Source organism: Bombina bombina, chromosome 7, assembly GCF_027579735.1.
Source record: "Bombina bombina isolate aBomBom1 chromosome 7, aBomBom1.pri, whole genome shotgun sequence".
NCBI lineage: Eukaryota > Metazoa > Chordata > Amphibia > Anura > Bombinatoridae > Bombina > Bombina bombina.
Window position 1 is genome coordinate 27,707,966 of NC_069505.1, and position 18,315 is coordinate 27,726,280.

General features: G+C 42.7%; 1 protein-coding gene across 2 annotated transcripts in view; it reads left to right on the plus strand.

The window, feature by feature from the left end:
* LOC128665795 (beta-1,4 N-acetylgalactosaminyltransferase 2-like) overlaps nt 1-18,315 on the plus strand; it is a 325,846-nt gene that overhangs the window by 59,512 nt on the left and 248,019 nt on the right. For both annotated transcript variants that reach the window (XM_053719997.1, XM_053719998.1), the window contains exon 2: nt 2,910-3,071. In XM_053719997.1, the coding sequence (XP_053575972.1) occupies nt 2,911-3,071 (161 nt within the window). In that variant the 5' untranslated portion in view covers nt 2,910. The remainder of the gene's footprint in view (nt 1-2,909; nt 3,072-18,315) is intronic.

Sequence of the window (18,315 nt, forward strand, 5' to 3'; positions counted from 1 at the left end):
AGCAGTGTATCTGTGTGTGTGTGTGTGCCTGTGTGTGTGCATATAGCAGTGTATCTGTGTGTGTGTGTGTGCCTGTGTGTGTGCATATAGCAGTGTATCTGTGTGCCTGTGTGTGTGCATATAGCAGTGTATCAGTGTGTGCCTGTGTGTATATGCATATAGCAGTGTATCTGTGTGCCTGTGTGTGTGCATATAGCAGTGTATCTGTGTGTGCCTGTGTGTGCATATAGCAGTGTATCTGTGTGTGTGTGCATATAGCAGTGTATCTGTGTGTGCCTGTGTGTGCATATAGCAGTGTATCTGTGTGTGTGTGCATATAGCAGTGTATCTGTGTGTGTGTGCCTGTGTGTGTGCATATAGCAGTGTATCTGTGTGTGTGTGCCTGTGTGTGTGCATATAGCAGTGTATCTGTGTGTGTGTGTGCATATAGCAGTGTATCTGTGTGTGCCTGTGTGTGTGCATATAGCAGTGTATCTGTGTGTGTGTGTGTGCCTGTGTGTGTGCATATAGCAGTGTATCTGTGTGTGTGTGTGCATATAGCAGTGTATCTGTGTGTGCCTGTGTGTATATGCATATAGCAGTGTATCTGTGTGCCTGTGTGTGTGCATATAGCAGTGTATCTGTGTGTGCCTGTGTGTGTGCATATATCAGTGTATCTGTGTGTGTGTGCATATAGCAGTGTATCTGTGTGTGTGTGCATATAGCAGTGTATCTGTGTGTGCCTGTGTGTGTGCATATAGCAGTGTATCTGTGTGCCTGTGTGTGTGCATATAGCAGTTTATCTGTGTGCCTGTGTGTGTATGTGTGCATATAGCAGTGTATCTGTGTGTGCCTGTGTGTGTGCATATAGCAGTGTATCTGTGTGGGCCTGTGTGTGTGCATATATCAGTGTATCTGTGTGTGCCTGTGTGTGTGTGCATATAGCAGTGTATCTGTGTGTGTGTGCATATAGCAGTGTATCTGTGTGTGCCTGTGTGTGCATATAGCAGTGTATCTGTGTGTGTGTGCATATAGCAGTGTATCTGTGTGCCTGTGTGTGCGCATATAGCAGTGTATCTGTGTGTGCCTGTGTGTGTGCATATAGCAGTGTATCTGTGTGTGTGTGCATATAGCAGTGCATCTGTGTGTGTGTGTGTGTGTGTGTGTGTGCATATAGCAGTGTATCTGTGTGTGTGCATATAGCAGTGTATCTGTGTGTGTCTGTGCATATAGCAGTGTATCTGTGTGTCTGTGCATATAGCAGTGTATCTGTGTGTGTCTGTGCATATAGCAGTGTATCTGTGTGTGTGCATATAGCAGTGTATCTGTGTGTGTCTGTGCATATAGCAGTGTATCTGTGTGTGTCTGTGCATATAGCAGTGTATCTGTGTGTGTGTGTGCGCATATAGCAGTGTATCTGTGTGTGTGTGTGCGCATATAGCAGTGTATCTGTGTGTGTGTGTGCGCATATAGCAGTGTATCTGTGTGTGTGTGTGCGCATATAGCAGTGTATCTGTGTGTGTGTGTGTGCATATAGCAGTGTATCTGTGTGTGTGTGTGCGCATATAGCAGTGTATCTGTGTGTGTGTGTGCGCATATAGCAGTGTATCTGTGTGTGTGTGTGCGCATATAGCAGTGTATCTGTGTGTGTGTGTGTGCATATAGCAGTGTATATGTGTGTGTGTGTGCATATAGCAGTGTATCTGTGTGTGTGTGTGTGTGTGCATATAGCAGTGTATCTGTGTGTGTGTGTGTGCATATAGCAGTGTATCTGTGTGTGTGTGTGCATATAGCATTGTATCTGTGTGTGTGTGTGCATATAGCAGTGTATCTGTGTGTGCCTGTGTGTGTGCATATAGCAGTTTATCTGTGTGTGTGTGTGTGTGTGTGTGCATATATCAGTGTATCTGTGTGCCTGTGTGTGTGCATATAGCAGTGTATCTGTGTGCCTGTGTGTGTGCATATAGCAGTGTATCAGTGTGTGCCTGTGTGTATATGCATATAGCAGTGTATCTGTGTGCCTGTGTGTGTGCATATAGCAGTGTATCTGTGTGTGCCTGTGTGTGCATATAGCAGTGTATCTGTGTGTGTGTGCATATAGCAGTGTATCTGTGTGTGCCTGTGTGTGCATATAGCAGTGTATCTGTGTGTGTGTGCATATAGCAGTGTATCTGTGTATGTGTGCCTGTGTGTGTGCATATAGCAGTGTATCTGTGTGTGTGTGCCTGTGTGTGTGCATATAGCAGTGTATCTGTTTGTGTGTGTGTGCATATAGCAGTGTATCTGTGTGTGTGCATATAGCAGTGTATCTGTGTGTGCCTGTGTGTGTGCATATAGCAGTGTATCTGTGTGTGTGTGTGCCTGTGTGTGTGCATATAGCAGTGTATCTGTGTGTGTGTGTGCATATAGCAGTGTATCTGTGTGTGTGCATATAGCAGTGTATCTGTGTGTGCCTGTGTGTGTGCATATAGCAGTGTATCTGTGTGCCTGTGTGTGCGCATATAGCAGTGTATCTGTGTGTGCCTGTGTGTGCGCATATAGCAGTGTATCTGTGTGTGCCTGTGTGTGCATATAGCAGTGTATCTGTGTGTGCCTGTGTGTGTATATAGCAGTGTAGTGCAGGCTGTACACTCACTACTTTACGTTGCAGCAAAGTGTCATTTCTTCAGTGTTGTCAAATGAAAAGATATAATAACATATTTACAAAAATGTGAGGGGTGTACTAACTTTTCTGAGATACTGTGTGTATATATATATACACACACACAACCTGTGGCCTCAGACTTGAGAAAGGAAGAAACACACAATTTAATGTATACATATTTCTATACTACCTGGAACTGTATCACTGTATCTAATACATAACATGTTCTTATAGATAACAGGAATATTGCTAAAATGATTTTTTCTTTATTTGTTTTTTCTTGAAGAATGAAGTTGAAGACATCAATAGCTTTAGCGCTGCTTAGCATTTTGCTTTTATTATCATACAAGACTTACAAAGAGAAGAAAAGGGACACAAAAACAGAATTTATGCTTAAAATATTACCTAATGAGAAAATCTTACAAAATTTCTCTTACACTGGAATTGGGTAAGTTTCATTTTTATTACTACTTATATGAATAAATAAATATAAATAAATAAGTATATAAATATACACACACTGTATAAAATACATTTAGACATTCTGTTTTTATTTGTCGTGGTTACAAGTAGGGATGGGCGAATGTTTCACAACATTCGAAAAACGAATTTCAACACATTTGTTCATTCGTTTAGAATTTCGAATGTTTGTGTCTACAACATTCTAGCATTTGTTTCATGTATTTGAATTAAGCAATATTCTAATTTGAAAAATTCAAATGTATATATTTGTAATAGTATTTCTAATGCAATATTCAAAATAGATACATTCAAATTGATATATTTGTATCTATTATGTATCAATTTACTAAATTCCATACCACATGAACTAATCGATTGTTACATTTGAAATTTCAAACGTGGTCATTCAATTTAATTATGAACATTCGAATTAGAAAGTGACATTCGAAAACTGTAAATAGCATTCGATTTATAGAATTTTTGAGAAAATTTGTTCTTATTATGTAAATCGAATTTCTGCAATAACATTCGTTCTAACATTCAAATTCGAATATAAATACATTCACCCATCCCTAGTTACAAGCAAATATTCTTATTATACTTAGCAGAAAATGTATTAGATAGATTTTGAAATCAAGTATTTTTAAAATATATTTTCAGATTTAAAACTTTCGGCTAGATTATGAGTTTTGCGGTAACAGGGGTGTGTTGCTAACGTGCACTTTATTCTCACCGCTCACTTACCTGCAGCGCTGGTATTACAGGTTTTTACAAACCCGGCGTTAAAAGACTAAAAGTGAGCATAGAGCAAAATTTAGCTCCATTTCTCACTCCAATACCAGCGCTGCTTAAGTCAGCGGTGAGCTGGTTTTACGTGCTCGTGCACGATTTCCCCATAGACATCAATGGGGAGAGCCAGCTGAAAAAAAGCCGAACACCTTCAATAAAGCAGCATAAAACTCAGTAACGCAGCCCCATTGATTCCTATGGGGAAACAAAATTTATGTTTACACCTAACACCCTAACATGAACCCCGAGTCTAAACAACCCTAATCTTACTTATTAACCCCTAATCTGCACCCCCAACATCGCCGACACCTGCATTATATATATTAACCCCTAATCTGCTGCTCTGGACACCGCCTCCACCTACATTATACTTATTAACCCCTAATCTGCTGCCACCAACATCGCCCACACCTACATTATATTTATTAACCCCTAATCTGCCGTCCCCAATGTCACTGCAACCTACCTACATTTCTTAACCCCTAATCTGCCGCTCGGACATCGCCGCCACCTACATTATACTTATTAACCCCTAATCTACTGCTCCCAACATCGCCGACAACTACATTATATTTAATAACCCCTAATCTACCTCCCCCAATGTTGCCACCATTATACTAAATGTATTAACCCCTAACACCCCCTAACTTAAATATAATTAAAATAAATCTAAATAAATATTACTATTACTAACTAAATAATTCCTTTTTAAAACTAAATACTTAGCTATAAAATAAACCCAAAACTAGCTACAGTATAACTAATAGTTACATTGTATCTAGCTTAGGGTTTATTTATATTTTACAGGCAAATTTGTATTTATTTTAAATAGGTAGAATAGCTACTAAATAGTTATTAACTATTTACTAACTACCTAGCTAAAATAAATACAAATTCGCCTGTAAAATAAAACCTAACCTATGTTGCAATAACACCTAACACTACACTATAATTAAATAAATTACCTACATTAAATACAATTAAATAAATTAAATTAGCTAAATCACAAAAAAAACCACTAAATTACAGAAAATAAAAAACAAATTACAAGATATTTAAACTAATTACACCTAATCTAATAGCCCTATCAAAATAAAAAAGCCCTAGGCTAAAGTAAACTACCAATAGCCCTTAAAAGGGCCTTTTGCGGGGCATTGCCCCAAAGAAATCAGCTCTTTTACCTGTAAAAAAATATACAAACAACCCCCCACCCCCACAACCAACCCCCCAAATAAAACCCTAACTAAAAAAAACCTAATCTCCCCATTGCCCTGAAAAGGGTATTTGTATGGGCATTGCCCTTAAAAGGGCATTTAGCTCTATTGCAGGCCCAAAGCCATAACCTAAAAAATAACTCCACCCAATACACCCTTAAAATCCTAACACTAACCCCTGAAGATTCACTTACCGGGAGAAGTCTTCATCCAAGCGGCAAGATGTCCTCAACTAAGCTGGCAGAACTGGTCCTTCAGATGGGCAGAAGTGGTCCTCCAGACAGGCAGAAGTCTTCATCCAGACGGCATCTTCTATCTTAATCCTTCCGGCGCGGAGCGGGTCCATCTTCAAGACATCCGACGCAAAGCATCCTCTTCTTCCGACGGACTAACGACGAATGAAGGTACCTTTAAATGACGTCATCCAAGATGGCGTCCCTTAGATTTCGATTGGCTGATAGAATTCTATCAGCCAATAGGAATTAAGGAAGAAAAAATCAGCCAATAGGATTGATCTTGCATTCTATTGGCTGTTCCAATTAGCTAATGGAATGCGAGCTCAATCCTATTGGCTGATCCAATCAGCCAATAGGATTTTTTCTACCTTAATTTAGATTGGCTGATAGAATTCTATCAGCTAATCAGAATCTAGGGGACGCCATCTTGGATGACGTCATTTAAAGGTACCTTCATTCGTCGTTAGTCCATTGGAAGAAGAAGATGAACCCACTCCGCGCCAGAAGGATGAAGATAGAAGATGCCATCTGGATGAAGACTTCTGCCCATCTGGAGCACCACTTCTGCCCGTCTGGAGGACCACTTCTGCTGGCTTCCATAAGGAAATCTTGCCGCTTGGATGAAGACTTCTCCCGGTAAGTGAATCTTCGGGGGTTGATGTTAGGATTTTTTTAAGGGTGTATTAGGTGGGTTTATTTTTTTAGGTTAGGGCTTTGGGCCTGCAATAGAGCTATGCCCTTTTAAGGGCAATGCCCATACAAATGCCCTTTTCAGGGGAATGGGGAGCTTAGGTTTTTTTAGTTAGTATTTTATTTGGGGGGTTGGTTTTGTGAGTGGTGGGTTTTACTGTTGGGGGGGGTGTTTGTATTTTTTTTTACAGGTGAAAGAGCTGATTTCTTTGGGGCAATGCCCCGCAAAAGGCCCTTTTAAGTTCTAATGATAGTTTAGTTTAGGCTAGGGTTTTTTTTTTATTTTGAGGGGCTTTTTTATTTTGATAGGGCTATTAGATTAGGTGTAATTAGTTTAAAGATCTGTAATTTGTTTTCTATTTTGTGTAATTTAGTGTTTTTGTTTTTGTGATTTAGCTAATTTAATTTAATTTATTTAATTGTATTTAATGTAGGGAATTTATTTAATTGTAGTGTAGTGTTAGGTGTTATTGTAACATAGGTTAGGTTTTATTTTAGAGGTGAATTTGTATTTATTTTAGCTAGGTAGTTATTAAATAGCTAATAACTATTTAGTAACTATTCTACCTAGTTAAAATAAATACAAACTTGCCTGTGAATTAACAATAAAACCTAAGATAGCTACAATGTAACTATTAGTTATATTGTAGCTAGCTTCTGGTTTATTTTAAAGGGAAGTATTTAGTTTTAAATAGGAATTATTTAGTTATTAATTGTAATTTTTATTTAGATTTATTTTAATTATATTTAAGTTAGGGGGTGTTAGGGTTAGGCTTAGACTTAGATTTAGGGGTTAATACAAGGGGTTAATATAGTGGTGGCGACGTTGGGGGTGGCAGATTAGGGATTAATAATTGTAGGTAGGTGTCGGCGATGTTAGGGGCGACAGATTAGGGGTTAATAATATTTAAATAGTGTTTACGAGGTGGGAGTGCAGCGGATTAGGGGTTAGAATGTTTATTATAGTGGCGGCAATGTCCGGAGCGAAATATTAGGGGTTAATAAATGTATTATAGTGTTTGCGATGTGAGAGGGCCTCGGTTTAGGGGTTAATAGGTAGTTTATGGGTGTTAGTGTACATTTTAGCACTTTAATTATGAGTTTTATGCTACGGCGTTGTAACATAAAACTCATAACTACTGACTTTAAAATGCGGTAGGAATCTTGACGGGAGACGGTGTATCGCTCACTTTTTGGCCTCCCAGGACAGACTTGTAATACCAGCGCTTTGCAAGTCCCATAGAAAAAAGACTTTACGAAGTTTACGTAAGTCGTTTTGCGGTAAGGCCAAAAAAGTGTGCGGTGCCCCTAAACCTGCAAGACTCGTAATACCAGCGGTAGTAAAAAAGCAGCGTTAGGACCTGTTAACGCTGCTTTTTCAGTTTACCGCAAAACTCGTAATCTAGCCGTTTGTTTTTTTGCCATGGACACAATCCAAACAATTATTATTATTACTATTTTAAATTTGGAATCAAATTAGTTTCAGTGGGTTTCTAGAATTTTGGCTCAATTATTTTTTTTAAAATATAATATTTGAAAATTTAATACATTCTATTTTTTGTTATGATTACAGTAAAAGCAATTATTGTAACTTTACAACTGAAGCAGAAATAGTTTAGACAGGGTCCTGGAACTGTGTAAAATTGCACCAGGAACTTTTTAAATATTATGTGGTCGATCACAATTGTTTACAAAATGGAGGTGATTTAAGAAATGGGGCAGGTAGAGGGCTAGATTATAAGTACTGCTATAAACCTAAAATTTTGGCTAACGAAAACATTGCTAGCATTAGGCCTTTTGCCATTTTCGGGTTCCGCTCGTATTACAAGATGAAAAAAACTGATATTTAGAGGTAGCCCGAAAATCGCAAAAATCGCTAGCGGAATTTTCACATGTGCATGCATGTGATCCCTCATAGAAATAAATGGAGAAAAAAGTGGAAAAAAACCCTACTCAAGGAAAATGAATTTTGTTTTGAAGAAAACCTAACACCCTACCATAAGCCCCTAGCCTAATAAACCCTAATCCGCCATCCCCCCACATTGCAAAAGATAAATAATACTATTAACCCTTCAACCGCCATCCCCCCACATTTAAATAGATAAATCATACTATTAACCCTTCAACCGCCATCCCGCAACATTTAAATAGATAAATAATACTATTAACCCTTCAACCGCCATCCCCTCACATTTAAATAGATAAATAATACTATTAACCCTTCAACCGCCATCCTGCAACATTTAAATAGATAAATAATACTATTAACCCTTCAACCGCCATCCCCCCACATTTAAATAGATAAATCATACTAATAACCCTTCAACCGACATTCCCCCACATTGCCAAGTACATAAATAAACTATTCACCCCTAAACCGCCATCCCCTCACAATGCAAAGTTATAAACTATCATCTAAACCCCCAAACCTAAAACCCCCTAACTGATCAGGTCCGCAAGACCTTTGATAAATAGGGGCCTTGGTCATAAGACATTTGTTAGTAATGTAAAAAATAGGAGCTTGTCATTCCTGTATCAGGAGGTCCCTTTATTTGTGCTTATCCATGTATATAAATGACTTTAATAAGGTCTCACTATATAACTTAGGCACTCTCGCCTATTCTTCATGCTGCTGCCCTTGAGCCTAACACTAAATTCAAAGGTCTCTACAGTGAGAACGTTACTTTCTTACTAAGCGTCATATGAACAGATACACTGCCAAAAGCTCACCTACGCACACAGATACACACACACAGGCACACACAGATACACTGCCATAAGCTCACCTACACACACAGATACACTGCCAAAAAATCACCTACACCCAGATACACTGCCATAAACTCACCTACGCACACAGATACACTGCCAAAAGCTCACCTACACACACAGATACACTGCCAAAAGCTCACCTACGCACACAGATACACACACACAGGCACACACAGATACACTGCCATAAGCTCACCTACACACACAGATACACTGCCATAAACTCACCTACACACACAGATACACTGCCATAAACTCACCTACACACACGGATACACTGCCATAAACTCACCTACGCACACAGATACACACACACAGGCACACACAGATACACACACACAGGCACACACAGATACACACACACACAGGCACACACAGATACACACACACACAGGCACACACAGATACACTGCCATAAGCTCACCTACGCACACAGATACACACACACAGGCACACACAGATACACTGCCATAAACTCACCTACACCCAGATACACTGCCATAAACTCACCTACACACACGGATACACTGCCATAAGCTCACCTACACACACAGGCACACACAGATACACTACCAAGAGCTCACCTACACACACAGATACACACAGGCACACACAGATACACTGCCAAAAGCTCACCTACGCACACAGATACACACACAGGCACACACAGATACACTTCCATAAGCTCACCTACGCACACAGATACACACACACAGGCACACACAGATACACTGCCATAAGCTCACCTACGCACACAGATACACACACACAGGCACACACAGATACACTGCCATAAGCTCACCTATGCACACAGATACACACACACAGGCACACACAGATACACTGCCATAAGCTCACCTACGCCCAGATACACTGCCATAAACTCACCTACACCCAGATACACTGCCATAAACTCACCTACACACACGGATACACTGCCATAAGCTCACCTACACACACAGGCACACACACACAGGCACACACAGATAGGCACACACAGATACACTACCAAGAGCTCACCTACACACACAGATACACACAGGCACACACAGATACACTGCCAAAAGCTCACCTACGCACACAGATACACACACACAGGCACACACAGATACACTGCCATAAGCTCACCTATGCACACAGATACACACACACAGGCACACACAGATACACTGCCATAAACTCACCTACACCCAGATACACTGCCATAAACTCACCTACACACACGGATACACTGCCATAAGCTCACCTACACACACAGGCACACACAGATACACTACCAAGAGCTCACCTACACACACAGATACACACAGGCACACACAGATACACTGCCAAAAGCTCACCTACGCACACAGATACACACACAGGCACACACAGATACACTTCCATAAGCTCACCTACGCACACAGATACACACACACAGGCACACACAGGCACACTGCCATAAGCTCACCTACGCACACAGATACACACACACAGGCACACACAGATACACTGCCATAAGCTCACCTACGCACACAGATACACACACACAGGCACACACAGATACACTGCCATAAACTCACCTACACCCAGATACACTGCCATAAACTCACCTACACCCAGATACACTGCCATAAACTCACCTACACACACGGATACACTGCCATAAGCTCACCTACACACACAGGCACACACACACAGGCACACACAGATAGGCACACACAGATACACTACCAAGAGCTCACCTACACACACAGATACACACAGGCACACACAGATACACTGCCAAAAGCTCACCTACGCACACAGATACACACACACAGGCACACACAGATACACTGCCAAAAGCTCACCTACGCACACAGATACACACACACAGGCACACACAGATACACTGCCATAAGCTCACCTACGCACACAGATACACACACACAGGCACACACAGATACACTGCCATAAGCTCACCTACGCACACAGATACACACACACAGGCACACACAGATACACTGCCATAAGCTCACCTACGCACACAGATACACACACACACAGGCACACACAGATACACTGCCATAAACTCACCTACACCCAGATACACTGCCATAAACTCACCTACACACACGGATACACTGCCATAAGCTCACCTACACACACAGGCACACACAGATAGGCACACACAGATACACTACCAAGAGCTCACCTACACACAGAGGCACACAGGCACACACAGATACACTGCCAAAAGCTCACCTACGCACACAGATACACACACACAGGCACACACAGATACACTGCCAAAAGCTCACCTACGCACACAGATACACACACACAGGCACACACAGATACACTGCCATAAGCTCACCTACACACACAGATACACTGCCATAAACTCACCTACACACACAGGCACACACAGATAGGCACACACAGATACACTGCCATAAACTCACCTACACACACATATACACTGCCATAAACTCACCTACACCCAGATACACTGCCATAAACTCACCTACACACACAGATACACTGCCATAAGCTCACCTACACACACAGATACACACACACAGGCACACACAGATACACTGCCATAAGCTCACCTACACACACAGATACACTGCCATAAACTCACCTACACCCAGATACACTGCCATAAACTCACCTACACACACGGATACACTGCCATAAGCTCACCTACACACACAGGCACACACAGATAGGCACACACAGATACACTACCAAGAGCTCACCTACACACACAGATACACACAGGCACACACAGATACACTGCCAAAAGTTTACCTACGCACACAGATACACACACACAGGCACACACAGATACACTGCCAAAAGCTCACCTACGCACACAGATACACACACACACAGGCACACACAGATACATTGCCATAAGCTCACCTACACACACAGATACACTGCCATAAACACACCTACACACACAGGCACACACAGATAGGCACACACAGATACACTGCCATAAACTCACCTACACACACAGATACACTGCCATAAACTCACCTACACACACAGATACACTGCCATAAACTCACCTACACACACAGATACACACACACAGGCACACACAGATACACTGCCATAAGCTCACCTACACACACAGATACACACACACAGGCACACCCAGATACACTGCCATAAACTCACCTACACACACAGATACACTGCCATAAACTCACCTACACCCAGATACACTGCCATAAACTCACCTGCACACACAGATACACTGCCATAAACTCACCTACACCCAGATACACTGCCATAAACTGACCTACACACACAGATACACTGCCATAAACTCACCTACACACACAGATACACTGCCATAAACTCACCTACACCCAGATACACTGCCATAAACTCACCTACACCCAGATACACTGCCATAAACTCACCTACACACACAGATACACTGACATAAACTCACCTACACACACAGATACACTGCCATAAACTCATCTACACACACAGATACACACACACAGGCACACACAGATACACTGCCATAAACTCATCTACACACACAGATACACACACACAGACACACACAGATACACTGCCATAAACTCACCTACACACACAGATACACTGCCATAAACTCACCTACACACACAGATACACTGCCATAAGCTCACCTACACACACAGATACACTGCCATAAACTCACCTACACCCAGATACACTGCCATAAACTCACCTACACACACGGATACACTGCCATAAACTCACCTACACACACAGGCACACACAGATAGGCACACACAGATACACTACCAAGAGCTCACCTACACACACAGATACACTGCCATAAACTCACCTACACACACAGATACACTGCCATAAACTCACCTACACACACAGATACACTGCCATAAACTCACCTACACACACGGATACACTGCCATAAGCTCACCTACACACACAGATACACACACACAGGCACACACAGATACACTGCCATAAGCTCACCTACACACACAGATACACTGCCATAAACTCACCTACACCCAGATACACTGCCATAAACTCACCTACACACACGGATACACTGCCATAAGCTCACCTACGCACACAGATACACACACACAGGCACACACAGATACACTGCCATAAGCTCACCTACACACACAGATACACACACACAGACACACACAGATACACTGCCATAAGCTCACCTACACACACAGATACACTGCCATAAACTCACCTACACCCAGATACACTGCCATAAACTCACCTACATACACAGATACACTGCCATAAACTCACCTACACACACAGATACACTGCCATAAACTCACCTACACCCAGATACACTGCCATAAACTCACCTACACACACAGATACACTGCCATAAACTCACCTACACCCATATACACTGCCATAAACTCACCTACACACACAGATACACTGCCATAAACTCACCTACACACACAGATACACTGCCATAAACTCATCTACACACACAGATACACACACACAGACACACACAGATACACTGCCATAAACTCACCTACACACACAGATAAACTGCCATAAACTCACCTACACACACAGATACACTGCCATAAACTCATCTACGCACACAGATACACTGCCATAAACTCACCTACACACACAGATACACTGCCATAAACTCACCTACACACACAGATACACTGCCATAAACTCACCTACGCACACAGATACACTGCCATAAGCTCACCTACACACACAGATACACTGCCATAAACTCACCTACGCACACAGATACACTGCCATAAGTTCACCTACACACACAGATACACTGCCATAAACTCACCTACGCACACAGATACACTGCCATAAGCTCACCTACACACACAGATACACTGCCATAAGCTCACCTACACACACAGATACACTGCCATAAGCTCACCTACACACACAGATACACTGCCATAAGCTCACCTACTAACACAGATACACTGCCATAAACTCACCTACACACACAGATACACTGCCATAAACTCACCTACACACACGGATACACTGCCATAAGCTCACCTACACACACGGATACACTGCCATAAACTCACCTACACACACGGATATACTGCCATAAACTCACCTACACACACGGATACACTGCCATAAGCTCACCTACACACACAGATACACTGCCATAAGCTCACCTACACACACAGATACACTGCCATTAGCTCACCTACACACACAGATACACTGCCATAAGCTCACCTACACACACAGATATACTGCCATAAACTCACCTACACACACAGATACACTGCCATAAACTCACCTACACACACAGATACACTGCCATAAACTCACCTACACACACAGATACACTGCCATAAGCTCACCTACACACACAGATACACTGCCATAAGCTCACCTACACACACAGATACACACACACAGGCACACACAGATACACTGCCATAAGCTCACCTACACACACAGATACACTGCCATAAACTCACCTACACCCAGATACACTGCCATAAACTCACCTACACACACAGATACACTGCCATAAACTCACCTACACACACGGATACACTGCCATAAGCTCACCTACACACACAGGCACACACAGATAGGCACACACAGATACACTACCAAGAGCTCACCTACACACAGAGGCACACACAGATAGGCACACACAGATACACTGCCAAGAGCTCACCTACACACACATATACACTGCCATAAGCTCACCTACGCACACAGATATACTGCCATAAGCTCACCTACGCACACAGATATACTGCCATAAGCTCACCTACGCACACAGATATACTGCCATAAGCTCACCTACGCACACAGATATACTGCCATAAGCTCACCTACGCACACAGATATACTGCCATAAGCTCACCTACGCACACAGATATACTGCCATAAGCTCACCTACACCCACAGATACACTGCCAATAGCTCACCTACACACAGGTACACACACACACACAGGCACACACAGATACACTGCCATATGCTCACCTACACACACAGATACACACACAGGCACACACAGATACACTGCCATAAGCTCACCTACACACACAGGTACACTGCCATAAGCTCACCTACACACACAGATACACTGCCATAAACTCACCTACACACACAGATACACTGCCATAAGCTCACCTACACACACAGATACACTGCCATAAACTCACCTACACACACAGGCACACACAGATACACTGCCATAAACTCACCTACACACACAGGCACACACAGATACACTGCCATAAACTCACCTACACACACAGATACACTGCCATAAGCTCACCTACACACACAGATACACTGCCATAAACTCACCTACACACACAGATACACTGCCATAAACTCACCTACACACACAGATACACTGCCATAAGCTCACCTACACACACAGGCACACACAGATAGGCACACACAGATACACTGCCAAGAGCTCACCTACACACACAGGCACACACAGATAGGCACACACAGATACACTGCCAAAAGCTCACCTACACACACAGATACACAGCCAAAAGCTTCCGGTGAGGGCGGAGCTAGCAGAGGGAATGCTAGCACGACGCTCTATGGGAAAGAGCTAACTTCCAGCAACCTGAGCGACTATTTTCCTTGACCCAGCCTGGTAGGGGTCCGGAAAACAGCAGGACGTCGCTGGGAAGCCACCCATACCTACTGGCCCTGTCGGTGAGGGCATAACTACAGATGAATATAGAAGAGCCCGCCTAGGTTTATACCCTGGCCTGAGGAAGAGTACCGGTGCGATACCGGGAAGCTGAGACGTATCAAGTGGCCCGAAGTTTATATGTGTGAGGTCGCCGAGGAGCTGGTGAAGCATTGTATCGGAGGAGCGGTCCCGCAGGCGGTGCGAGTGTACGGGCTCCCGGGAGTCTTACCTGTGGGCCGCGGATGCACAGGGATACTTGAGGTCTCGGTCGGGTGCCGTGTGTGACTGGGACGTCTGGAGCCATGTCTCTCCTGCTGTCAAGGCGAGTACCTGCTGTATGTGATGCCGGAACTACAGCAGAGTGAGACACACCAGAGCGGAAGTGAGCCGGGACATTGAGAGACACCGGAGGAGTGTGCTGAAACACGCTGAAGACAGGCGGCCTGCAGTTACACGAGTAGACAGTGGCCCCTGGGAGACAATAGAAAGTGAGCCGCTAGAGGTACCCAGCAAGCGGTGAGTTACATGCTGAACTATCTTTGTGCCTTACACTGTCCAGAGACTTATGTCCGGTTATACATGAGGAGTTAGGACATAACAGGTCTCTTGAATAAACCCCGATAAAATCAACAGGCCAGTATTTATTACTATTTTGGGGCCAGAGCTTGAGAGGTGGATCTTGCTTGGCAGCAAATATAGTGAGAGAGGCCGGTAAGGCCGTTTGATTTGTGATACCTTCTGAGGAACGGCTGCTCCTGCAAGCAACGGTATTGGGCCGTATATTATGTTTGATCCTCTTAAAATAAAATGACAGTCTCGTTCTACACTTGAAACCTTGGCAGTGCATACACTGAATATTGCCTGGAGTATATTTGGTGGACACAGACCAGCCAGGCTATATCTAAAGTTTCTCTAGCTGGAGAGAGGACAAGCAGGGGATTAACTACAACCTTGCCAGGAAAAGACATACTTGGGTATACAGTGTTATTAAGAGAAGTAACTCTGGATTTAATGACAAACTCTTCCAAGTGAACAAATGCTGGCTAGTAATTGGGCGTGAGACCCAGTGCTTGGATACAGTGACTCAGGCCCAGCAAAGGGGTTTTGCTATATAACAGCTATAGCTGTGCTGATTATTAAGTTGTCTCTTTGTGTGTCTCCTGTTTTTTTTCTTCTACTGCTTTTTGGAATTACCTGATAGTGGAGTTTTTTATTTAAAAGGATATTGTCGATATATGCTCTATTTACAAATTTAATCTTCTTACAGGCTTTACAGGAGACAGATATTGGTAGCTTATGGTCCTATTTTATTTTACGTTAGGATTAGGCTGGTGTTGACATGTTTAACTTATTAGGAGGACAGTCTGCATGTTGACACAGTGATCCTAAGGAAAACCCCCTAAAAAATTGGAGTCTGGCCAGAAGCCTAAATATCGGCTAAATGATCAAAGGCCTAAACTTTAAATAATCTAAAGCAAATAGAGATATATGACAATGTTATAAGTAGATCTGCTAGACAGGTAACCAATTAAGACTGAGTCTGTTTAGTTAGAGAATTATCCTTTCATGTTATTAATCTAGGAATGGAAAGCTCAATTACCATCATTTAGAAACTTAGGAGTCTAAAACCTATTAGAGGTAGTGAGAGATACACTGTAGTGTTTACGGTCGCAGTTATCAGACCAAGCTGCTAAAACTAAGTTAGGTGGCAGACAATTCGCTGGAATACTTGGGCTAAGTGTTTTAGGTAATCCTGATTCTGAGGTCCCGATTTTGGGTGGTAACGCGCTATAACCACATCTGTATATACACCTGGGTTGGTTTTGGGGGCTTCTTCAGTGTGTTTTCCCCCTCTTAGATCACTCTTTCCATCTCTACCCCTATCCTCACACTTTCACTGCCCACTCACTTTACCTGTAATTGGTTTTGCCTTCACACCCGACAGATTCACTTTAATTTTTTTTTTTTTTTCTTCACACCACTGGAAACAAGTATTTTTGTTTCCCTACTCATGGACAAATACATGTCCCACTCTAAAGCTAATTCACCCGCGATGCCACCCAAACCTAAGGATAAAAAAACTAAGCCTAGCGAGCCAGAGACTTGCAGCGACATAAGCCTGAGCAGTATCGATACTGCAACATTACTGAATCAAATGTCTGAGTTATTTATGCCTCAGTTCAACGCCTTAAAACAAGAGATAAGCAACCTGTCAACCGAAGTTAAGCAATTCTCCTCCAGGCTCACAGAACTAGAAACAAGAGTTTCAGATGTAGAGGATAAGCTCTCTACCCAAGAAGCTATAAATGAGACGCAAGAAAAGATCATACATACACTACAAGCTAAGCTAGAAGACCTAGAGGACAGGTCACGGCGCAATAACCTTAGGGTTATTGGGCTTCCTGAATCTGCGGAATATGCGGACCTCCTAAAATTTGCCTCTACCACACTCCCTCAAATGGTTGGCAGTCAGATAGAGAATCTGGTGATCCCTGTGGAGAGAGCACATAGAATAGGGCCAATACGTGATAATTCTACGGTCACGCAGAGACCCAGACCAGTTATAATTAAGTTTTTAAACTATCAGGATAAGTTCCACATTTTACGACTATATCGCAAGAATGGGGGGATTAAGGTAGGCCAGACAAGATTGCTATTGTTCCAGGACTTCTCCACAGAAACACAGGCAAGGAGGAGGGAAATGGCGCCATACTGCTCCAGATTAATCAATGGGAATTTGAAGGCTAGATTGCTGTATCCGGCCAAAATTGTACTGGAGAAGGATGGCGCCATGCTTACTTTTTCAAAAATTGAAGAGGTCAAGGCCTATTGTCAGAAAAATGGAGTATAGTGGAG